This window comes from Chaetodon trifascialis, chromosome 16, assembly GCF_039877785.1.
Source record: "Chaetodon trifascialis isolate fChaTrf1 chromosome 16, fChaTrf1.hap1, whole genome shotgun sequence".
Taxonomy (NCBI): domain Eukaryota; kingdom Metazoa; phylum Chordata; class Actinopteri; order Chaetodontiformes; family Chaetodontidae; genus Chaetodon; species Chaetodon trifascialis.
The window spans coordinates 15435428-15461194 of NC_092071.1; the positions used below are offsets into that span (position 1 = coordinate 15435428).

At 42.3% G+C, this 25767-nt stretch overlaps 3 protein-coding genes across 4 annotated transcripts; 1 reads left to right on the plus strand and 2 right to left on the minus strand.

Moving 5' to 3' along the window:
- Positions 1 to 981: 981 nt before the first annotated feature.
- grk1b (G protein-coupled receptor kinase 1 b) lies at positions 982 to 12900 on the minus strand. 2 transcript variants are annotated; one of them, XM_070983119.1, is made up of 8 exons: positions 12797 to 12900; positions 4735 to 5441; positions 3451 to 3578; positions 2917 to 3074; positions 2111 to 2194; positions 1852 to 1976; positions 1527 to 1728; positions 982 to 1375 (listed from the first exon to the last, which is right to left on the minus strand). In XM_070983119.1, exons 2-8 carry the CDS (start codon positions 5431 to 5433, stop codon positions 1092 to 1094), a joined length of 1680 nt encoding a protein of 559 aa, XP_070839220.1. In that variant the 5' UTR covers positions 5434 to 5441; positions 12797 to 12900; the 3' UTR covers positions 982 to 1091. The 2 variants fall into 2 exon arrangements, with proteins under 2 accessions (XP_070839220.1, XP_070839221.1); XM_070983120.1 differs by lacking the exon at positions 12797 to 12900 and adding an exon at positions 6758 to 6947.
- On the plus strand, positions 10805 to 18522 carry slc25a35 (solute carrier family 25 member 35). The gene is made up of 5 exons (XM_070983121.1): positions 10805 to 11422; positions 11536 to 11601; positions 11690 to 11842; positions 13916 to 14050; positions 15422 to 18522. The coding sequence occupies exons 1-5, from the start codon at positions 11051 to 11053 to the stop codon at positions 15590 to 15592; spliced, it is 897 nt and encodes a 298-aa protein (XP_070839222.1). The 5' UTR covers positions 10805 to 11050; the 3' UTR covers positions 15593 to 18522.
- A 1170-nt stretch (positions 18523 to 19692) lies between these two features.
- Positions 19693 to 25456, minus strand: LOC139345118 (mannose-P-dolichol utilization defect 1 protein-like). The gene is made up of 7 exons (XM_070983611.1): positions 25306 to 25456; positions 24988 to 25053; positions 24140 to 24272; positions 23892 to 23977; positions 21370 to 21485; positions 20633 to 20743; positions 19693 to 20524 (listed from the first exon to the last, which is right to left on the minus strand). Exons 1-7 carry the CDS (start codon positions 25394 to 25396, stop codon positions 20402 to 20404), a joined length of 726 nt encoding a protein of 241 aa, XP_070839712.1. The 5' UTR covers positions 25397 to 25456; the 3' UTR covers positions 19693 to 20401.
- Between the last annotated feature and the right edge of the window lie 311 nt (positions 25457 to 25767).

The window sequence follows — 25767 nt, forward strand, 5'->3', positions numbered from 1 at the left end:
TCTCACCAGTGTTTTGAAATGTTAAGTTAAAGTTTGAAGTCCCAGATGATAATGTGATGATGTCTGACGTCTTTCACCGCTGCCGGCATTAATTGAGAGTGTGGATGTTTTTTTAATCGTGTTATCGGCCATTTTGGATTCATATCTGTACTTTCCAGTGGCACATACAGTATAACTCATACAGTTACAGTATGAACATCATCTCACTTTCACTTTTACGGCTGAATTGCTCTGAGTGTTAATTTAAGATTAACTATTAAAGATAGATGTGAAATGTGCTGTGGTTTAATCATTTACTCTAACTGCAACATAAAAGTAGTAGTAGTATTGTTTTCTACTATCACAGAGAAGAGTGGCTTAATGTGCAAACATGATGGACTGATATACTGTCTGCAATATTTGTGCTTTGCAAGATTTTATTGATTGCTTTTTTCTTATATCTACAATATTTGCAATAATAATAACTTAAATACTATAAAGGAAAAATCATGACATAATATTTCAATGTCAGTACACTTTTCTTCGGTCCAAATCAATGATATTATATAAACACTTCATGTGGCTTCTTTACAAAATAAATTCTATTTAATTTGTCTGCAATTACTAAACAAAAATATTGTACATATACATATGAAGTAAGATTACAGAAGTCATTATTAGAGCAACAATATTTACATTTTTGTTACATAATATTTGAACTATGTGACATTTTACCACGCCTCTTTTATAGCAACACTATCAGGATCACAATATAAATACATAATGATACATATATAAATATGTATGTATGTGTGTGTGTGTGTGTGTGTGTGTGTGTGTATATATATATATATATATATATATATATATATATATATATATATATATATATATATATATATATATATATATATATATATATTATATATATATATATATATATATATATATATATATTATATAAATACATGAAGAATAATTCATTACAATATCAGATTATTGTTCACATTACAGATGATTACAGATGAGCAAGTGGCACCAAATGAGCACATACCAAATCTAAATGTGTTTAATTTCAGCAGATCTCCCTCTCTCTACTCTGCTGCCGTCTCTCAGAGGAGGACACATCCTCCACCTTTGGCCTCCACATAGTTTGGGTCGAGGTCACAGGGCAGCTTGCCGTTCTCTCCCCAGATGTTCATCTCTCCAAACACACCTGTCTCGATCATCTCCTCCTGCCAGGGGATTGGGACGTTGCCGGAAGCGAAGTCGTTGTAGAACTCGGTGTCCTTGTTATCCAGGACGACGCCTTTGATCGTGCTGAAGGCGCCCACATCATCAATATTTTTGGCATAGACCATCTTCGGATCAGGGACAAATGGCGGAGGTAGCATACCTTTAGATGGAACACAGAGGACAAATTAAAGCATGGCATATGGCAAATACCTATTATTTTCGTATTTTCCCTCTCTTCCATGTCTTGAGTGTCTTAATTCCACATTTAATGTGTCATGTCTCATTTCTGATGATTTGTACACATCACCCACCTGCTTCCATACGGCCCCAGTTAATCTCCTTGAAGAAGGGCTGATTCTTGAGCTCCTGGCAGTCGTTATTCTTAAATCCAAGGCGTTTTGCTGGGTCTTTATGCAACAGGCCTTCACAAATATCCTTGCATTCTTTGCTGAACTTTGGTATATACACAGCTGGATCATTCAAGATTCTGCGAGTTACCTCATCATTCTCAACCTGAAGAAGGAAAACATTTTATATGATGATTTGGGAGCAGAGAATTGTCACTGAACAAGAGCAAACGGGCGAACTGAGGATAATTTTGTCACCTTATGTGTCTGCTTTACACAGGTTTAGTACCTTCTCTCCTCGTACTCTAAAGGGCCCTTTAGCAGAAATCATTTCATACAGGGTGACTCCCAGAGTAAAGTAGTCCACTGAGTAGTCGTACTCTTTCTTCTGGAGCAGCTCTGGAGCCATGAAACCTATAGACAACGTGATTTCACAAACAGACTGCTCAGAGAAACATGGTCTACATCGTGGTACACGATGATAGCATTTCCTCTCCACCGGACCATTTTTGACTGACTTCATTTTAATTTGGTGTTTGTTCACTTACCTGGAGTTCCAGCATATCCAGTGGTTTTGTCTTTTCCTGGCGGAAGTTCAACAGCCAGACCCAAATCTGACAGACGGACGTGTCCTGAGTGAAGAGTTTTTGATTACAGCAGTGGCTAATGAATAGACAACCAACAATTATGCTCTTTATAGCATCTCACTGGTACAAACAATGGTTTTGGTCTCTAGTGGTGATTTCTCCGTTCTGAACTGTATAGGAGTGAATTTTTCTATAATCACTCATTTGAATTATATTAAGGCTTTATGCATAATTATGGGTGTGTCTCCTTTGAATGGCAAAGGTTGCAAGGTTTCAGAAGCCGGCCTTCATTTGGCTGCTTCAGCTTCACCTCATTACCTAGTTTTGGATTAAGAGGGAGTTTGGCGGAGTCAAGCACTCCAAGCTGCAACAGGTGAAGCCACTGTCACTGAGTTTCACAATGGCTCCAGAAACCTATAGGTGAAGTCTGCAAGACTACGTCCATTGTTTTATACAGGCTATGCTGTAGAGTGATGATGACTCCCTTTGTCTGGTGATTTGATTCACTGGTGTACAGCCTGATGCCTGTTTTGATCCAATCCACTGAACCAAACGTGCACCAGAGCTTGTTAGTGGTGAAGCATCTCCATGGTGATTTACTCTGTTTAAAATTGAGCCAGCTTCATTAGTAAAGCCAATTAGCTCATTAACCCCAATCTTGCTTTGTGATTATCAGACCCAGACCAAAGGTGGATGGGTTTGGACTGCAGCTTTGGAGCTGCAGTCCATTCATGCAGATACAGGAGAAGCTGCAGAGAATGGTTCACCTGCATCATCCAGCAGTACGTTCTCTGGTTTCAGGTCTCTGTAGATGATCCTGTGCTGGTGAAGGTGCTCGAGCCCGCAAATGATCTGAGCTGTGTAGAAACATGCTCTTTTCTCATCAAAACCAGGATTTTTTTCATCCACATTATACATATGATACCTGTGAAACATGAGAGTAGATTGTTATTGTGCTTTCTGAAGCCTCTGTGAAATCAAGAAAAGATAGAAGAGAAACTAATGAAGACTACTGACATCAATATCTGACGTGTAGCATGCTGCACCCGAGGGCCCAGTCTGTATATTAGCTCTGAGGTTTATCTACCTAAGGCTGATTAGTAGAGATGAGAGTACACTGTTCCCATGCTGTTAAGTACAGAAACCAGTATGTAGCATGTGTTTTAAAGGCATAGTGTTGAGGTCAGTCTATGGACATCATTGTGTGTGTGTGTGTGTGTGTGTGTGTGTGTGTGTGTGTGTGTGTGTGTGTGTGTGTGTGTGTGTGTGTGTGTGTGTGTGTGTGTGTGTGTACTGAGCACCTGAGATCTCCGCCGTTCATGATGGTCATCACTAGGCAGAGGTCAGTCTTGGTCTGGAAGGCGTAAGCCAGCGTCACAATGAAGCGACTGTGCACTTTTGCAAGGATGCGCTTCTCCACAATTGCACCCTAAACGCGAATCAAACATCAGAACATGATGAGTCGGACGAAAGCAAGAATGTACAATGTCAACAATTACACGCCTACTGCCCAGCCACACAGGCATGTCGCCTGTTTAAACCTCCTCTGAGGGCTCTCATTCCTTTGACTGTTCAAACACAGGTTCTTGCATTTCATTCAGCTGTGATGGATCTATGGCTCTGATTTCAGCCCATTTTTACATTAGACATTTAGACATTTCAGCAGGAAAAGCACAAATGCAGCCAGTTACATTCACAATGGTTGCAAGTTAGGTGTCCAGGTGTTCCAAAAGGGAACAGAGCCATCATTAATGCCATTAGTTACACCTGTGCTATGAGAAATGGATCTATTCTTATGAGCACATCAATACATGAAGCTATGTGATGTCTTGTCACAGTGTTGCTCTAATCCAAGACAACAAAATGAAAGTTCATTATCCACTGATGCTTTTAGAAGCAGCGGGCTTCAGTCTGTTGCACTGTCTCTGTGTCTGACCCTGAGCTGCTTTGAGAGGACTTTAAGAGAGTCACAAGCTTCTTTCCATTGAGCCGTTGTGGTAAAAACTAAACCTCTGCACAGAGTGGGTGATATTCCCACAACCTGCTCTGTCTTATTTCCATCTGTAGATCATGAGGCTGCCAGTTGAATGAGCTCACTTTTGATCCACACTATGAATAGCTGTGGGTGACACATCAGATGCCACGTCAGTGCTTTACCCATAGACATAATAATAAATAGTGGACAAAGCCACTGTGATGTCACCCATTGGACAAGCGGGTGGAGCTGGAGAGGGCACACATGGCCACATCTCTATCCTGATTGGATCTGACTGAGAACCCAAGGACATGGCGTGGTAGAGACATGTCAGGCACTACTTCCTTGTGTCGCGCCTTAAAGCATCTTATTCTAAATGGCACCATCATTTAAAAAAATGAACATCATGCTGTATTGATGAAGACTTGAAACTAGCAAGTGAGATGACGCAATAACTCAAGTAAAAAGTAGGGTCATTTTCTCATAAGCATACACACAATCAGACTTCTTTTTGCAACCAGTACAGTTGCCCCCTGCTGGCCATTGGATAGAATGCAGGTTTAAGGCACTTCATATTGCGTGGGAGCTCGACACGACACTTATACTTTACCTCGTAGCCTTTGCGCTTCTTCAGCCTCTTTTTCTCCAGCTTCTTGTTGGCGTACATCTTGCCCGTTGCCTTAGCCTGACAAGCAAACACTTCCCCAAAACCTCCCTTTCCCAGGACCCTGAAGTCCATGAACCACTCCTCATCAACAGGCTGGCCCTCCAGCCATTTGAACTGAACAAAACGCAGGAAGTACATGCTGTTCTTGAAGCCAGGTAGGGCCTTCTGCTCCAGGTGTTTGAGCAGCTGCTGCTCGCTCTCTTTAAACAGATCACCACGGACATTCTTGAAGTCTTCCTTCACCCGAGTGACGGCCTTCTCTGCCAAGAAGCTGCAAAAATTCTTTGAAGACGACTCATAGTATTTATTGACCATTTTTTGGGCCTTCTGGCTTCTGTCCTTCTCTTGGCATATGATGTAATCTTCTATGTCTTTCCACAGCTCTCCAGCATTTTTATGGGTCGCTTCACTCTCTAGAAACTGTTGGAACAGGCGCTTGCCGATGGGCTGCTTGACACACATGCTGTCAAAGACTGTGTCTATTGATGTCTTCATGTGCTCACAGTCTCTGATGTGTGGGAGCTTCAGCCTGGCACGCATCTTCTTGTCGCGCATGGTGGCTGCTGCAGCTCCGTCCACGCTGCCACGGGCTGAGACATAGGCAGAGTTTGCCACCACCGTCTCCAAACCACCGATGTCCATGGCTGCACCTGTTTGGCACACACAAAATTAGTAAGGACATTAATAAGAGTGCTGAAAAATGCCAGACTTTAAAAGGAGGCTCTTTTCAATCATAACAACCCCAACTTTACCAAATGATCCGATGATAGTCTTGACATATATTTGACATTATTTTTGTGCAGCTATGACTTATTCCACTAGCATAGTGTTAGATCTGAGGTTTTACATTATCAGTAGAACACATTAAAATGCTCTGTGCACAATGCCATATAATGAGTTAGTTAAATATAACGTTATACTGATATTATAATGTATGTCATCAATAGTGAGTTTGTTCCATGCATTGCTTGGTACTATTTCAGTACATTAAATTCCACCGGGTCCGCCTCCTATCCAGAGCCTGTCTCAGTGCACTTAGTGCTCCATAGAATGAGTTCAACGGCAGAGTGACTTTTTCCAAATAATAAAATAGTGCAGGTGGAGAAGGGACACAGTTGTGATATGCTGCACCCTGCTGTTCAAGAGACAAAAGTCTCCGCTGAATGCTTAGTGTTGATTACCACATTTGAACTACACAGCATTTTACACACACTGTTTATTCCTTTTGCATCTCTTGCATCGGATTTCTTCCTGGATTATTGAACACTGGAGTGAAAAGGCCATTTAAGAAAGACGCGTTTGCTTGTTAACCCTGAAAGACTGAGAGCAAGAGCATTCATCATGGATGTATTAGACTGTGCAATAAAGTTAATGATATGCAGTTAAACATCATTCTATCTCTACTGAAATATCTCCATATGATATTATCCTCCATGCTGGGTCCTTCATGTGCAGTGCAGCATGTAGAAAAATACATCTCCCTGCAACAAAATGAGACAGGAAATGCGGGGAGTGGATGACGGGGTTGCTAGATTAAGTGTTTCTGGGTGTATATTTCACGTGTTTAAGCTGCTCTGTCTTAGCCAGGTACATGTCGTGCTGAAAGTGATACTGTTGGCTATGTAGGTGCTAACCTGACTCCTCATAATCCAATTAACACTGACTGTTGACACCAGAGATAGAGATGATTTACCTCCTTTTTAGACTTGTTTTTAAATTTGAAAAGTGCTGGTCTTATTGCAGATGTTATTGTTGGTCCATGTGGATTTTACTGGAGTTCTTAAGTCAAAATAACTCAATTAAAAATAAAATATTAGTGATGAAAAATAAATAATCAAATCTTTATTGAGAACTTTATTTTGTTTATGTTGCAGCCACATCAATAAATAGTTTCATTTCAGAAAGACAGTATTTTACAACAAGGTTTATACCATAGAAAAATGAATATTGACCCAGCAGCACTCACCGCACTTATTTGCTTTATCAGAGCGTCAAATGAGGACCGGAAGGCAATAAATTAAATCCAACTGAGAAGCATCCAACATATATTTTCTTCTCTTCTTTGCTCCTTGTTCTTCCATCAACCAGAGCAAGCACAAATAATCTCTGTCCTGTCACGGTCTGGCACACACTTTCTTTCAAGTTGCCAACCTTTCCCTTCCTTCCACTCCTTCCTGCAGTGTAGTGTGAGGTTGGGGCATCAGGTGGAGGTTTACCCTGCACCTGAAATCCTACTTGGTAGTTCATTAGCTGTTGAGGATTACACCCTAACGTTATTGGAAGGAGCAACTTGGCAGAAGCTATTATTGTAACTCAGCAGCAGGAGTGATTACTGATGAGGAATCCTGTGCTAACTCAGAGGGCAACACAGAATTCCTGTTTGGTTTCACAGATAGCACATTTCATATAAAAAAAATATGATCCTTGACTCTTCATTGATGCTATTTCTGACTGATAATTGTCCTATTTTCATTGTCCAAGCCACCATGTTTTGAATCATGCACGAGGAATGATGAAGATGCACAGCAAAGTGAGATCACCACAGTTTTGACTTTATTTTCCCACACACTGTGTGAGCGACAGTCTGCCTCAGAAGCAGGCAGCAGATGCAGAATGGACTGTCTCCTGTGGGAGTGTAAGGGAGCAACACTGCTGCAAGTCTTTGCATAGTCTTTGAACTACTGTCTCATTACAAAAGTATTCATACATGCATGTATGTAAATCATATGGGTACATTTAAGGTGAGGGGATTTAGTGGGTGGTTGAGGAAATGGAGAAGAGGGATTTAGATTGTGCAGCTGAAGAGGACAGAGAGAAACTGTCAAACAGCAGAGAAATTATATCAGAGCATCTGTTAAAGAATTTGTTTATGATCACAGACACGAAGCTGCATGCTGCTGGAAATAGGCCACGTTGCTATTATAGTGTAAAAGTGGCTGAGGCAGCCGCACTGTCACACTGTGGTTTGCACAGGCAGATTAACACATAATGAGCTAGATGGGTGGTCATTTTCAATATTTTACATTTGCTTTGGCTCAGTTTTCATGACAGAGTTTCAATTTGCATGACACTTTTGACAATAATCAAAAGGTAAGAAATGAGCAACTCTGTTGCTGCACTGCTCATGAAGGTAATGATGTTAAAATAAGAACAGGTTGCATTGATTCAGTCAGATTCAGTGAGTTTTAGCCATAAGCACTGAAACTCTGGCTAATGTGAGGTCTCTGAGGACTGAGCCATCAGCGTTTTGTGTTTAAATGTAAGAATTTAGAAGGCCTGCTTGGATTTAGTTTTGCATGCTGAAATTTGAAAATGCAAAATACTGTGAAAAGTGCTGATGTGTGCAGGATTAAAAAGTTAAAGAAAATGGTGGACTGCTGTGACTGAGGAATCTGGCAGAAGGTAAGGTATCTACAGCATGTTAGAGCATAAACATAACATCATTTAAAATCACACTTACCAGACACATTTCAGTTCTATCAAGATTGGACTCAAGTTTAGAGAAATAAACACGGTCAGCGATACAAGAGCTTCAGGTTTTGGCATCATGATGACACGTAATGCTTTTGATATCTAGAAGCTGCTAAGAAATGTAACAGTTCATGACCCAATGTCCATCCACAATCTGTGGCCGTGTTTCCATGAACTTAAAAGCTTTAAATCTTGTGCGGCTGCAGGAGTAAACGATGGAAAGCCTGGATTTTCAGCATGACTTTTGTGCAAAGGAAGGCACATTTTTTGGAAAGAGAAACAGAAAGTCAAAGTAAGACAGCACTAAACAAGCTCTTGTCTTATCAGAAGAAACATTTGACCCAAAACTTAAAATGTAGTCCTATTTAGGCCTGTTTAAGTCTAAAAGACCCTGAGTACAAATCCTATTTGAAGGGGTAGAGGTGAAACAGATTTTACATTCAAGTCTAATCCAGCTCAGTGACGAAGACCAGACCCACCACCCATACAAGGAGTTAAGTCTGTCGCTCAGAGGTGGTGTAACTGCAACTTTAGTCACCTGGAAATGCATCAGTATTAACCATCATCTGGGTTTGCGTTCGCTCTTCCATCATCGCACTGCTGCTGCTTTTATCGTGTTCTAATCGTGGCCTCAGTGGCATGTTGCTATTGAACTGGATACGCTTTACTGTGTAATTAATTCAGTATAAAGTAGAAATCCCATTACATTTGCACACACATTGGAGTTGTCAAAATGTCAGTGATCCTCAGGCAGCTGAGCTGTAAGTGCTCCTCAGCTGATTAAACAGAGATGTGGTTAAAAACAGCGGCGGAAGTCACAGTAAATAATCTCTAATTGAGAGTGATGGTGGTGTGACGGTGACACACTATATAGCTGAACTCAGGTCAATTCACTTAGGAGACTTTGAATAGAAATACTGATGCTTTTGATAGAGGATAGTGAGAGATTTGTATTTGTTCTGTCAGTTTCTCACTGAGGCAGTATTTCCCAAACCAGAGCAACAACAGCTTCTCTTCTGCCCGATATTACACTCCTGTTCATCACTAAGACGCTCAAGAGACTCAAACGCAGATGCCTGAGGTCATTTGGACTAACCGTTACAGCTATGTTTAAAATTATTCAGATGCTTCAAAGAACTCAGCCAAAATAAATTGGTATTTCATTAATAGGTCCAGATTTCAACCTGAAAATTAGCAAATGTATCAGAGATGGGTTATTGGTGTATGCTCAGGGGAAATGCTGGCAATTTTGGCAGCGTGGCAATTAGCTGAAAATGTCATTTGAGAGCAGTAATATGCTCTGATTTCAGTTCGCCCTTAACCAGGTTAAAGAACATCCATTTAGACAGCAGGCCAGGTGTTTTCGTAGAGATACAGCAAACACTATGTAGAATTCATCATAGAAAATGGTGAAACTAAATATGACATTTGTATGGATATTAGCACATACAAGAAGAAGCCATCATCACATCGCATCACAGTACCCTTTAGTGAAATAGAAATAAAGACCACTATTAACCATTAGTTAAAAGTATGGGGGTAAAAGCAGTGGGAAGAAGAGGGAACAGGAAGATGGTTCTCAAGAATTCAAAGAAAAGTAGGTAAGATGAGAAGTATGGAGGAAGAGGAAGCAATAATATATCCATGGTTTGGTCATATTAGGAAGAACAGGAGATTATTCAAATTGGAAAACAATAAAGGAAGGTGTAAATTTTGTGAGTGATGAAACTGTATCCATGTTCTGCTTTACTGTCCAAAAAATGACGCTGAGAGAAGGGAACTGATACTGAGTCTTAATGAACTAAAGCTGAGCTGTGATTTTCAAAAAGAAGTTGTGGGAAGAAGTGGTATCTGTTTCTGATCAATGTCTTAGGAGAACGAGCATGATCAACGGCATATAGCTTTGTTTACTTAACTTTATTTTTTCTCTCTTTTTTTAATTTTTAGAATCAGTAAAGATAAGATGCCAGATGCACACTCCATACCACTTGGTGGCGGGAATGCGCCATAACGTTGTTTGCCAACCGCTCAAAACATCAATTGAAAGAAGAAGAATCTCTAAGATGATGTGTTTATGGGACAGATGGAGTGTCCGCCAAATGGTGCACATAGTATTAGGAATACATGCTGTACTATGTTGTATATTGTATTTGTCTTCTGTGAAATACAAAATATAAAAGTGTCTTTTGTCGTCGTCCATTGAAATATTATGAACTGAATGAGGAAGAGATTTTTCAAGACATTTCTCTCTACGAAGGATAACTGAAATTGAGAGAGGAAGTTTATTTCGGTAAGAAAATCAGTTAATCAAAACAAAAGATGGCAATTAATCCCAACAACCCCACAATGCAAAATAATACAACACAACATTTTTACACGCTGACGAAAATGACTAAATAAAATGAATACACATATCAGAAGAAACTGACTGACACCAAATCTGTGCTTAAGAATATTTCTGCTCGAATTTATTACAGCGATTAACAGAAACGTCACATTTACCAGTTCGTTCCTCGGAATTACGAGTTTACAAGGAGCTCTTGAAGTGCTCTTATGTCTGCCCTCTAATGTACCGCACAGTGGAACACTGGATGTGTGTGTGTGTGTGTGTGTGTGTGTGTGTGTGTGTGTGTGTGTGTGTGTGTGTGTGTGTGTGTGTGTGTGTGTGTGTGTGTGTACAGAATCGGGGAGGAGGAAACGTCTCTCACAGGAACTCCCTGATATGAAGGACAAGTCGGACCGGCTCCAGGCCTGAGCTCCACATCCGTCCTCCCGCCGGTCGGTCGCGATGGATTTCGTGCTGAGCGGAGCGGCGGCATGCGGAGCGTGTCTGTTCACCAACCCGCTGGAGGTCGTCAAAACTCGAATGCAGCTGCAGGGAGAGCTGCAGAGCCGTGGCTCATACCAGGTGTACTACCGCAACGTGTTCCACGCATTTTACACCATCGGGAAAGTGGACGGACTGGCCGGCTTACAGAAAGGACTGGCGCCCGGTCTGGTGTATCAGTTTTTTATGAATGGAGTCCGGCTCGGCTCGTACGCCATCATCGATTCCTCCGGCTACATCCACACCGACGGAAGGGTCAGCGCGGTCAAAACCACGGTGGCGGGGGCCGTGGCCGGGGTGGTGGGAGCCGTGATGGGCAGTCCTGTCTACTTGGTCAGTTTGGCCTTGGCTTTATTGTCTTTGCACTGTTTCCCCAGTTTGACACTTCAAGGTGAGCAGACACTTGTAACTGTGGAGGAAAGTAATCAGTTTGTCTCCATTGACAGGTTAAGACTCATCTACAGAGTCAGTCCACTTCCTCTATTGCAGTTGGACATCAGTATAAACACCAGGTAACATAATAACCCAAAGTGATGGTGTTAAATCTGAGCGGCCGGCATCAGCGGTGTCCTCATGTGTTCCTCCTCCTCTTCCTGTCAGGGGATGATCCACGCTCTGGCAGCCATCTACAGGGAGCATGGCATTCTGGGACTGTGGAGGGGCTCCAGTGCTGCAGTTCCCAGGGTCAGCGTGGGGTCAGCTGCGCAGCTCTCCACCTTCTCCTCCTCCAAAGAGCTCGTGATTGACCTACAGGTTAGAGTGTTTTACTGCTGAGGTCTGAGCGTCTCGTCATCAGGGGTGATGAGTGGAAACAGGCTCGCTGGAGGAATGTTGTGTACTCAGCCTCCCATCTTCAGCCTTGCACGTCGTCCGTATGACGGCATTATTCAAGAATAAACAGGACTGTTTTGGGGGGTCTGGCATAGCTCACACAGAGCTGCCATGTTTAGTCTCTGGGAGCTTGGGATTGGCATTTTTCACTATCTGCTGGTATTATCTACAGTCTGGATTGGCCTGGAATTAGGACGAAGCAGTTCATTGAGAAAATAATCAGCAGATTCATTGATCTTCACAGTAATCATTAGTTGCAGCCCTAAACTCAGAGGTCTGCTGGAGTCATTTACTGTGTACAGATTACAAAAGCAGTCATTGTGACGCTGACAAAGTGCCAGGCATTGCACTCCTCTGGAATAGAAATTCGACACCTTTCATTGGCCCCCCGACTGAAAACATGCCGCTTACACAACTAGTGCACCAGTTTACTTGCTGCTGCTGACCCAGCTCTGGTTAAAAACAGGTCATTCATACCAAATACCCTTGCCACTAAACACCATCACTCTTCTCCAGTACCCTTTGTTTCCCAGACTGCCTTTGAGCTGTTTTAACTGGTCTGTGGGTCAGTGAGGGTGGAGGTGTGGCTGTCCACAACATCCCAGGCATACAACACTCCCACTGACTCTTGTATAAGCTGCTGTATCACTGCTGAAGTGCAGCTTATGTTTTAATATTACAGGGAAATGTTGCCATGTTCTGTGCGGATGTCCAGTCACGATTGATTGAGGCAGTAAATTCCTCAGTGTGTGCTGAGTTCTCCGTCTCGCCATGTCAGCAGTGTCTATCTGATGTCCATGGCCATGTTGGCGTGTCTCACCACCTTAGCCAATAGTTATGACATTGTTCACCAAAACATAGCTTTAGGTGACTCACCCGGTGGTCATCTGCCCTCTTGGTCTTGCTGGCCTTGGTTTGTCTTCGAAGAAGGTCCCCAGCACGCCTCTGTCCAAGTGAGGAGTAAAACTTCAGCATCGCACACACAGACTCTCTCGTGGTTGGCGGCATCCAACAAAAACCGTCCACGCTGAAATTCACTGCAGCAGAATGATTCTGTATCTGTTGACATACGTTGTTGTTTGCTTTAGGCAGCTCAGGTTCTGCTCATCCCTGGCTACCCAGAGGGGGAGACTAGAAATCCAAGCTGAAATAGCCTGTAGTTCTTCCTTAACACCGACTACGTCGCTGTACACAAAGGACGGCGCCGGTGCCAGAAGAACAGATATTGCGCCAGAAGAACTCCTCGATCTCCGTCAACATAGCGCACACCGAGGAATCTATTGGCTCAATCGATTACATTTCCCATCAGCGCTGGCTGACATCCAGATAAAACATAGTGAAGCTTTCCATTTACATTCATTAGTGTTAGGTTAAAGCAGACAATACGGCAACTTGAGCTGTTATACAATCTTCAGGTGGGAAGCGAGTAAAAGACCTTTCAAAGAGGTGAAAAGTGTTGAGCTGCTGCTGTTGTGTTGGTTGTTATTATTCTATTGTATGACCATCCTTGTAAAGCTGGAGATAAATTAACTCTACTGTACATTAAGAAGTAGCCTTCCCTATTCTTTTGTGTTGTAAACCAGCAGGTTTGCATAGAATACAGCTTTGACCGTAGCTGCTGTGTGAGTGCGTGGGCACTAATAATAGAACCATTCTTCTGTTTCACTGCTCGCGGGAGATCATGACCAGTTAAAATTAGAAGTGGCTGCCCACATGGTGCTACCCTGATGATGATATATTGGTTCAGTATCACTGGGCTACATCCACTAATTTCTCATTTCTGTCATACTGCAACACGAGCCTCACATATTCTTGAAAGACCAGTGTTCAGGATTTAGTGGCAGCTAGTGGCGAGGTTGCAGATTGCAACCAAATGAATACTCCTGCTCCCTTTCCAAGTGTATAGGAGAACCTACGGTGGCCATGAAAAACACAAAAGGTGCTCTATAGTGTCAGTGTTTGGTTTGACAACATTGATATCTTCTTCTTCCCAAGGTGTTCTCAAAGGACAGCTGGTTGGTGGCCCTGACTGCCGGCATGATCAGCAGCGTGGTGGTGGTGCTGGCCATGACACCTTTTGATGTGGTGAGCACGCGGCTCTACAACCAGCCCGTGGATCATTTGGGCAAGGTGAGGAAAGAGACCACTGCGTCAAAAGGTTTTCATCATGCCAAACCTGATTCTTGATTCTATGTATTGCTGACATTTCAGACACAATTCACAAGTTGCTCTTCTGCTGCATTTCTGAAACAGTAGTCACTCAAGGTGTGTTTTCCACCCACAGCAATTAATGCAAAAGTCAAACAAAACTCTCAACCTGTATTGCCGCGCTTGCTGTTATCGCCTGTAACCACAGGTGTCAGCAGATCAGAGCACTCCTGCATATGTGAAAAGAGTTGATTAAGTCTGTTGTAGCTTCAGAGGGAGCTGCCTGAAGTCTGATAAATTGCCTGAGGTGATTGAGTTAGCATTGCTTTGGGCTGAAGACATCAAGGTTCAAGATGAAAATAAAAGGAAAATGAATGTTGGATAAAAAAGCTGGTTTTTCTGGTAGAGGTCTTCACGGGTCCATGTGAAATGTGCTCTAAGCTAATCTAACGTCAGTAGCCTTCTCCCGTGTCTGGCCTTGATGCATAATCCTTGGCTTCGTTCTGCCTGTGAAGACCTGATTTCTGGTTCTGCTGCTTTGGTTTTTGCTGCTTTGACTGTCCATCATCAGTCAAACCATGTTACAGATGTGCAGAGCTAAATTGGCTGCAGTAGGTAAGATCGAGGAGAGAGCAGACTTAGCCTGAACATTAGAACCAACGCAAGTTCCACATCACTCCCCCTCCCTCTCCGCTGCACTCATGCCCTGCCTCCAAGCCCCTCCTCCTGCGCCATCTGCGTGGCTGCCATGACAACCAGTAATGTTAGCCTTAACATCCGAAACAAGCTAACTCTGCCCAGCTGCTACATCACAGTTGCTAACATACTGTATGCACTGCGGAGTGTTACTGTAACAATCGCCATATTAGCTTCATGGTTATTTGTTGTCTTAGCCGTATATGCTGTTGTTGGCGGCAGCGGTATGGACAGTTTCTCCTTTGCGGTGGCCGTTGCTCCACCATAGCTTTCACTAACTCCTGACGCCGCTCACAGAGCTGTTTGACTGAGCGGCAGCCAGCAGCATGAGCGGAGGGAGGTGACAGTTCGCAGCCTGTGTGAGTAGTGATTGACAGATGTCAGACACTCCTTCAGACACTCCCCTGGCCCTGATTGGTTGTTTTGTGTCGGGCGCGGTTGATTCTTTCAAATCGCAGTAGGAGCAGTAGGTGGGACCAATGGAGCTGTTTTTTTTTTCACAGATTACATGTTTCATGTACTGCTGTCTGGGCATAGGGACAGTTTTAGCAAATATGACACTTTTATACAAGTTACCTACTGCAGCTTTAAGGATTCTAACTTGTAAGCAGTGACTGATCACAGATCCAGGCTGACCTTCATTTTCTTGTCTTTTAGGGGCAGCTTTATAAAGGATTCGCTGACTGCTTTTCTAAGACACTGAGGAAGGAGGGCTTGATGGGACTCTACAAAGGCTTGGGAGCCTCTTACTTCCGGCTTGGTCCGCACACCATTCTGTCTTTGTTCTTCTGGGATGAACTGCGCAAGCTATACCAGCAGTTCAGATAACACCTGGGACAAAAAAAAATGTAAAATGGGTTACTCATTAAGCTCTGAGTGCATAAGTTAAATGAGTCCTCATTTAATGAGTTTGTTATTATGAGGTGGAAGAGAAACCAGGAGATGCTGTCCTTTCTTGATGAGGAAGATTGATTTTACACTCCAATAAGAAAACATATTAGAGCAGCATGAATGTGTCGGGAAGAAGGTGAAAAAGTCAAAACTGCAGTCAGGAGCTCTGAACAACTCTATGGACAGATGTGCAGTTGGATTTGTCAAGGTGATGTGATGTTACCTACATAAGAACTTCTAAGATATCCCAATAGGCCTCATGTACAGTACACTGTATGTCCTGGGGGCAAATGCATCAAAAGTAATAGCACTTAGACTTTGACTTGTGCCATTTCTACACAACTCCGTACCCTCTGGAGAAAGCATCAATTGTGGCCCATAGTTTGAGAAAATGAGCGGATTGTGCCAACAGCCACAACAGTGGCTCATAAAGTCCAGTATGAAGTGATTGGTGCAAATTGGCCAAATGGCAGCTGCTCCATGCTTTGCAGTCGGAGCTATTTTCAATACAAAGTCAACAAAGGTAATGGTCCATACCAGTGTGTTCACAGAGTAACACACTGGTGAGGACTCCATGAAACAGATGAAAGCAGATGCTGCTGTGTTATCTCAGACGTGCTTACAGCGCTGATAAAGGTGTGCCAGTCATCAAATGACCTGCAGTGGCCTTGTGTTGGCAGGTAGTGATACAGAGTGGAATGTACGAACAAAGTAAGAATTGTGGAAACGAAGGATTTCCTGTGGTGTTAAAGTCACAGCTGATCAGTATAAACTGGTCTGTGCAGCCGAACTTTTAGATTTTAGTGGAGATCCCAAAGTTTCTAAAGATATCAAATGTGTCAGGCTTAATTTTGGAGAAGTGCCGGTAATATCCCTAAGTATACAGATATAATGCAAATAAGTAATGAGTTAAAATCTTCTGTTCAGTGTTAACGTTAACTGACTGAAAGAACTGGAACAAAGGGAAACAGAACAGAGAACTTTCCAACCTTAAATGGAAAAAGGAAGAAACTGTTTACAGAGGGATTAAACCGCTCTCAGACAAAGACTTCCTGTCTTGAAGTGGAACATCTGCAGCAGACGAGAATCCACAGCAGAAAGAGGAACATCTGTAGTTGAGACGTAGTTTGGACCTCATCAGCAAAGACTGCAGCTTCTTCTGGGGTGTGAACTCAGCCGTTACAGTGAGAGAAATAGTAAGACAGTACATTTTCATTAGTCATTGGTGATACAGTTTAGTGCATCTGCATTGTCTGAATTATTTATTTATTTCTGTTCATTTTTACAGGAACAGATAGAAACTACGGTTGTTACTGAATAGACTTATATAGTATTTCACTGTATCTTGAGCTGATTTGCTTTTCTAAATGAACAGTGTAAAAAAATGCAAAAATGTCCAAACTATAAATAAATTATGTGGATTACGTACCGTGAAGGTACAGTAAAAGTAGATAAGGAAAGACTTCATCGCCTGAATGCACCTCAAGCCGCTTAAGAGGTTTCACTGTGTCACTGAGCACCTTGAGGCTAGTTATACATTTATAGGTATGTTGAAAATTAGTGAGTCTAATGATGTTTTCACATAAATGTTTTGTGGAAAAGGAGAAAAAAATGGCGGAATTTACGTTCATGCATCATTGTCTGTGTGCCACATGGCCTCTTCTTGCCTCTGTGATTCCTCTGCTGTCACGTTGATTTTCCCATTTCTCAATTCTTTACCAACACACTGTTTTAGACTGTTACACTGGGCCGCACCAGGAGCAGCTCGTCAGAGCCAATGACTCATTCATCTGCTGTAGTAAAGCCTAAATGCTGACAGTATGTGTTCTAAGAAACTTGCTTCCTGGCCTGCAAGTAATATTTCTTAAATGATTGTGACCTTTTTGTACTTGAGGAGATTTGTTTTTAATTCGAGTTGTACTTTTAGCAGTTTGACTTTGATCAAATTTTCTAATTATTATTTCACGTTTCTTTTTGTGTGTCACTTTGATCCAACTGACATTAAAATCATCTCAATGAATACTTGTACCTGATGTATAATTGTACTTTTTTAGCTGTATATGACAACATGTTTACTTTCTAACAGTTCGCTTCTTTACACACACAAACCCATTGTTGATCACATTTCAGTGTGTTTTTGTGGTAACTCAGTTCAAGACAGGGGCTTTTTGTCAAATATGTAAATGAACCATCATTGACACTAAGTTTAAAGTGTTTCTGCAAAGGAATATCCACCAACCTGTGATTTATTACAGAGCTTTCTGAAATCTGTTTAATCTACAGTTTGCTTTGTTTTGAAGGATCCAAGAAATCCTTGTGGGTCAGGATAATATACAGCAGTATCAGCTGTACGTTTCATACACCGACTGAATAATTAACATAATTGTGGTTAAACAGACTGTCTTGATCTCCCCAGACATTATTGACCATGATAAGTTGTCTGACAAGAAATGATTGCTGTCAAACACACAAAAGAGTAAATGTAGAACAGCGAAAGACGTCAGACTCATAACTATTATTTGTGACTTCAGAGTTAATAGTCTACAGCCAAGCTAACTGTCAGGCTGCACTTGGCCACAGCAGGACTTCAAGCTAAATGCTAACATCAGCATGCTAACATGCTGACAATGACAAATCTAACATGCTGATGCTCATGTTTGCTAGTTAGCACTAAACATCCTGCAGCTGAGGCTGATGGGAATGGTGTAAGCATCTCAACAGCCATGCTGCTCACAGAAATGAAATTATGCCCAGGACAGCCCATAATGAACCTTTATTCTTTTCGTTTTTTAATTTATAGGAAACTCTCCTCCATTGATAAACGTGCATTCAACAAAAATATCTTCTTTTTTTTTTAAGTTGCAAGGAATTTAAACTGCTGAGAGCAGTTAGCTCTTACAGGATTTTGTTTGTGTTGGCGTCTGTCGTGGCCTGAGTCATGTGCCCCTCACGCTGCTAAACTGGCAGTTATAACGCTGGGTTTCTATGACTAACAGGGTCATTCAGAAAGTCAGCCATGGCGAAAATACAGAAGTAACAACCTGAGTGTTACATGGTAATGCCGGACGTCTTTGTGTGCACACAGATACTGTCTGGACCTAAAGCTGGCTGAAGGTGACAGCGCGGTTAACTCTGCATGCTTTCAACAAACACCTTTACTCTGCAGCAACATTTTCATTAGACAATAATTCACAGTACAGCTCAACAGGTTTGAAAATGCATAAAATACGAATGGAAAACTCGACTTGTTGAACAGTCAAAACCCTTTAAAAAAGCATATTGTTATGAGTTGTAAACAATCCTTGATATTTTTGTGTTCAGCTGGATGAAAGCCATCATGTTACTGCTAAAATAAGCAAGGTTAATGTGTCTTTACTACCGCCACAGCCGGTGTGACTTGGCAGAGCTCCTGCAAATATTTGGAGTGTTACTAACACTAGAAATTTTGCTCATGGAGGCTGACATTACTTGAAGCTCAGAGGCCAGTCCAGAGGTGTTCATGAAAAGGTGCTTTCACCCATAATTGGTGCCTAGGAAGAAATATAGAAACATCAATGGGTTCTAGTATATTCTAAATCCAAGATGTAGGTAAAACTATTATTTTAATGTTCATCTTGACGTCATTTACTGGAGCTACCGTTGTACTTTTTCATGAAATGTTCCCTTAATTGCCCCTATTGGGACTTCAGAGTTGATGTTCAATCTCTCAGTCTGGCAGCAAAAAGCTGAGCAGAGAAATTGGCTTGAGCTAAAAACCTTGTCAAGCACTTGAGCAAAACACTTAAAGGTCCAGTGTGTCCTCTTACACAGAGTCACACTGGCTCCAAAGAGGGCCTTTCATGTTTTTTTGGCCACCGCTGGAGAGGTGACGTGAAGGGTATTCGGTCGGTTGCAATCTGTAACCCCATGAGCTGCTCAGCACTGGACGTATGGCAGTCATGCTCAGTGAACCTGGAGACATTATATAAAAAAGGGGGTAGCAACTAAGTGACTGAGTTGATAAAGTGAAAAGCATGAAATAGTAGTCACAAATATTTCAAAAAGGGTTGTAAGACAAATATTTAATCATATATTATGTGAAACAAAATAGACAAATGAAGGCTATAACACAGCAAGACAACTGCAATGACCACCATGAGGCCAACATGGACATTTTCTCCAGTCAGCAGTGTAAACTTTAATCTGGTGACATGAATGCATCATCAGCAGGATGTTCCTTCTTCAACCACTGAGGAGGAACTAATGGGTGAAATAATGAAAGCTCGTGTGCTCGCTCGAGTCTGCAGCATGGCTGCTCTTCTTCAGTTCAGAACCACATATGTGCTTTAGAAGTTACTCTGTGAAATTCTTGTGAAAATATTGCTTTACCCAACCCTTAGTCAACGTTCACTTCTCAAATTTAAGTGATTCAATACGCCTTGGCAAACAGTAGCAGAGCCAGGAGACTTAAAAACACCAGGGAAAACAGTTGTTACTCCCTCAGACGATAATATGAAGCTAACTGCAGAAAATGTCTAAAATTTGATGTAAAAAAAAAAAAGTATGCAATTTAAAATGTATGAAATGATGAAGTAACGTGACAATGAGAGTTATCATTTATACAGACACACAGCACATGACTTGCTTTAAAACAGAGTGAAGCACACCAGCAAATTCGTACAAATACACCTTGGCGCAAAACATTTCTTGAACTGCGGGAGGAGTTTGAAGACGATGTGAGCGTTCATTTGTCACCACCTCCACCGTCTACATGCTCTTCTTTTTAGCGTTGGCGGTGCTGCTCCGGTAGCAGAGGACCTGGACCAGGAGGACACAGCTGAGACAGGCTGAGAGGATGTTTGACAGAGGGATAAATGAGCTTCCTGTCTGCTACAAAACAAAGTGTGAAGAAATCGCAGTTAGTGAACACAAGAATGGCAGATTGGAGTAGTGTAAACTATGAAGTTGTGCAGCTGTGTTAATGTTTGAGTGTAATACCTGCAGAGACACAAAGACAACAGCCAGAGATCCTGCCCAGGAGAGTGACACAGACAGAGTGGACAGCTGGCCTGTGTGGCCATTACAGTAGTTAGTTCTGGCCTGGAGACCCTGGAAACAAGAAATCCAGCAAATCAAATCAGTCTTGTTAATCAGTCTTATTAATAATACATCTCTGAGTCCAAAAAGTTGAGACGCTTTGTAAACAGAATTCAAACAGAATGCGGTAACTTGCTACTCCTTTTTATCACACAGTACTGAAAACAGTACAAAGACAATATATTTGACATTTCCCCTCATCAACTTCATTGAGTTTTGTAAATAATTGCTTATTCTGAATATCATGCAGCAACACATTTAAAAGAAGTTGGGACGGGAGCAACAAAAGACTGGGAAAGTTGTGGAATGCTCCAAGAACACCTGTTTGGAACATTCCACAGGTAAACAGGTTAATTGGTGACAGGTGATAGCATCATGATTGGATATGAAAGGGGCGTCTTCAAAAGGCTCAGTTGTTCACAAGCAAGAATGGAGAGAGGTTCACCACTTTGTGAACACATGGATATTACGACATGGGCTCAGGAACACTTAGTTGTCAGTAAACGCAGTTTGTTTACAAGTGATTGCATTCTGTTTTCATTGATGTTTCAGACAGTGCCTTGACGTTTTTGGAATCGGAGTTGTAGAACAGCTGAGAAACTGAGCTGCACAGATCAGATCAGGCACTGAGCTGCTACCTTGCTTGCAATTAAAGCTGCCAAACTGGAGACCTGCATCACTGAGATGACTGCTGCAGCTGCGTATGAGCCCAGGAGGAACAGTGCACCACTGTAAGCCAAGAGGAACAGCATTCCTGCCACAGGAAAACATAGAACAGGATGATAAAAGATGGTAGAAACAAACGAGAAACACTCAAACATTTGTTATCAAGAATTTTAATACTGATGGTCAGTGACAAAATCTGACAAAAGTTAAAACTGACTATTTATATCATCATCTCAACTCTTTAAAAATAAAGCAGCTGTTTTTCTTTAAGAGAAGTTTTGTAATTTCTCTTCCAACAAAAGGTCCCTGTGAAAAGTTTGAGTCAAGTGATGCCACCACAAGATGGCGCTCCAGGAAAGCACTGACCAAAAATGAAACAGGAAGACCGTATGAGTCACCTGAAACACTGTGACTGGCTGATAAATTACATCCAGCATAAGATTGTGGCTTTGTCAAGATAGCCTTTATCATATTCACTACTCAAAGCTTTCTAAATGAGTTACAGCTCTGACCCACACTACCGCTCAAAAGTTTGGGATCACTTGCAAATCTCTTTGTTTTCCAAAGAAAAACACATTTTCATGCATGTCACAAACAATTTTTTCCATTTCACAAACATTTTTATCCATTTCACAAACAATTAAAATTAATCAGATGATATTCAAAGAATGATCTACATTTTTGCATAGAGGCCTACTATCAACAACTGTCAGTCCTCTGCATCAATCTCCTGGTATGGCTGCTAATCCAAGTTAATCATTTTATAAGGCTAATTGATTATTAGAAAACCCTTTTGCAATTGTGTTGCACAGCTGAAAACCGTTGAACTAATAAGGGAGCACAAAAGGGAGCATGGCATTCTTTGGGTTAGTTTATTGTCTGAAGCATCAGCAGTTGTTTGTTTGTTTACAGGCTCGAAATGGCCAGGAAGAAAGAACTTCCTTTAGAGACCCGTCAGTCTATTGTTGTGCTTAGAAAGGAAGGCTATTCAATGCGAGAAATTGCAAAAAAACTTCAAATCTCTTACCATGCTGTTAACTACTCCCTTCAGAGAGCAGCACAAACTGGGTCTAACAAGGACAGAAAAAGGAGTGGGAGGCCCTGATGCACAACTGTGCAAGAAGACAAATATCTGAGTGTGTAGTTTAAGACAAAGACGCCTCACAGCTCGTCAACTGGCAGCTGCACTAAATAGTACCCGTCAAACACCAGTGTCAGTATCAACAGTGAAGCGGCGACTTCAGGATGCTGGACTTCATGGCAGGATTGCCAAGAAAAAGCCATATCTCAGACTGGCCAATAAAAAGAAAATACTGAGATGGGCAAAAGAGCACAGGCATTGGACACTGGAAGAGTGGAAGAAGGTGTTGTGGACAGATGAGTCCAAGTTTGTGGTCTTTGGAACAAACAGAAGAACATTTGTGAGATGCAGAACAAATGAAAAGATGCAAGAACAGTGCTTAATACCATCGGTCAAGCATGGTGGAGGCAGTGTGATGGTCTGGGGGTGCTTTGGAAGTGGTAAAATAGGAGATTTGTACAGGGTGGAAGGGACCTTGAGGAAGGAAAGCTATCACAAGATTTTGCAAAGCCATGCCATACCCTGTGGACAGCACTTGATTGGGGCCAATTTCATCCTACAACAGGATAATGACCCAAAACACACCTCCAAAATGTGTCAGCAATATTTAAAGAATAAGCAGTCAGCCAGAATTCTGACTGTAATGGAGTGGCCAGCACAGTCTCCAGATCTGAACCCTATTGAGCTGCTGTGGGAGCAGCTTGACCGTAAGGTACGGATGAAGACCCCATCAAGCCAATCTATCTTGTGGGAGATGCTCCAGGAAGCATGGGGTGAAATCTCATCAGATTACCTTGAAAAATTGATAGCTAGAATGCCTAAAGTCTGCCAGGCTGTAAATGCTGCAAAAGGTGTTTTTTTGTTTTTTTTTTGATGAAAGCAAAGTCTGAAGTACACATTCATCATTTCCATTAAAATCATTATTTCTAACTCTGACAATGTCATCATGTCCTGTTCATTTGTCATATTTCCTATTCAGACTAATCTCATGTATGTTTCCATGGAAAACAAGAAAATTTCCAAGTGATCCCAAACTTTTGAGCGGTAGTGTACACTAAAACATCTTTGGTGTGGATGGGTCCATCAGACGACTCAGCGCTTACTAGAGGAAGAGGTTTCATGGAAGCATGGAAACGTGTCTGTTATCTAGTGTTTACTTTGGATTGTAGCAGTTGCCAAAAGGCTATAACGTGTTATCTGAATCCACCCTCAGCATATAAACTTTAAGAGGAAGGTTTTTTTCCCCCGCTGGCTTGAGATAGCCTCCGATCTTATAGTGCTGTGGTTTGTTTGCACAGCTCTTTATAGAGGACATTCAGAGACATCAGTCCCACTTACACTGTCGTGCTGTGAGGAAACACTCACACCAGATGTGTTTGGAATGTGTTGGAAAGTGAGACTGCGTGCAGGTACCTGTGCGGGTGTCACCGCGATAATGCATGATGAGGAAGACGATCGCTGCCGTCTGGGCCAGCGTGAAGAGCCTCTCACCCCAGGCACTGCAGAGCAGGTCATTTAGGATGTTAATGAACTTTAAACTTGACAGATCATGCACTGAGGAAAGCAGGTATTATCTTGACACTGGTATTACATGATGACTCATAGTCTTATCCGCCAGTGAATCAGTGTAGGCTGAGTTTTTATGGTCATTTAATACGTACAAGAGTGGGAAGTTGTTGGCCATGGCGTACACGACAGGACATGAGAGGGCATACAGGTGCAGCAGGGCGGAGGTCAGATTCAGGCCCGCTGCGCTTCCTCTCCACAGTATCTTCAGCAGCTGAGGTAGTTGTGCTGCGGGGAGACGACAGACAAGGAGGTGAGGGTGGAGCAGAGGAGGTTACAGCAGTTACGGAAAAAACATCTTATTATCCATACAACACTGTTTTGTTGTCATTCAGTTTCTCATGAACGTGCTTCTGCATGGATGATCTGTTAATGCAGCGCTTTTCTGATGTCATCACTGGGCCTGATGTTGTCATGGTTATTTCCACTGTTAGTATCCTAATTTGATCATTGTCTTGTACTGAGATCCAATCAATAGTGATCAATCACCATAGTTTAAAGACAGTGAAATAATCTGAGGGGGTTGTATAATCTCACCCGTGAGCAGAGATGGAATGTAACTGAGTACATTTACTCAAGTGCTGTACTTCAGTACACATCTGAGGTCATTGCACTTCACTTGAGTATGTTATACATCTTCTCCACTATCTCCAAATCTCTATTTAAAATTCCTCTTGGATTAGCTGATCAAATGCTTCAAATGATCTCAACCTTAAACATCGACAGCAGTAAAATACAGCATGCACATTAATGCAGCAGCAACATTAATCCAGAAACTTCATGTGTAATAAAACACTGTTTTCACAGTGTGGTATTAGTACTTTTACTTCAGGGTCTGAATACTTCTTCTGTGAGCGAGTCAGGAGAAAAATCTTCGTTGGTTGTGTTAGTTAGTGATGCCCTGCTGCTGTCATGTCAATCAGTCAGACAAGTTCAGTCTTACCCAGCAAGGAGTCCAGTAAGATCCACAATCCGGATGTTTTGCTCAGTACAAACTTGAGGCAAGGCACTAAGACGACAATGAAGAATATTAAACACAGTCAGCGCCTAATGTCGGATAATGACAGGCCACTTTTGGAAACAAGTTGCTGACAGAACAGTCCTAACATACAAAATCGCAGCTATAGGTTAGAAAAAGACACAGATCTGTAAGTGAGAGAGGCGGACGCCCCCTGGCCCCCCCTCCTCCCGCACATCTGGAAAAACCTCACCGCAACATTTCACCCATTTTCTTCCGAAGCTTCACAACGATCAGCCTCACCGTGCATGTAGAAGTTGACAAAAATCTCCTCGTAACATTTCTCTGGCATTAAATATGTAACCAGGAGGTGTCTGAGGAGAGACGTGGCCATGACGGCTGAGCTGCAGCCCACTGTGCTCCTCAGTGACGGACGGGGGGAGTGGTCCAAAGTCCCCCCAGTGTTTACAGTCTGCGGATTCGGGGACACTCACCCCCGAGGCTTGCCCTCATGCTGACGTCCACGCTGTTATCAAACAGTCTCACCTGGCTCATGGAAAGTTATTTTTAGAGATAGTTCTCACAGGACATGTGATACCTCATAGATAAATCGATGCATTGCTGTAGGCAGCACAGTCTCCAGATCTGAACCCTATTGAGCTGCTGTGGGAGCAGCTTGACCGTAAGGTACGGATGAAGACCCCATCAAGCCAATCCATCTTGTGGGAGATGCTCCAGGAAGCATGGGGTGAAATCTCATCAGAT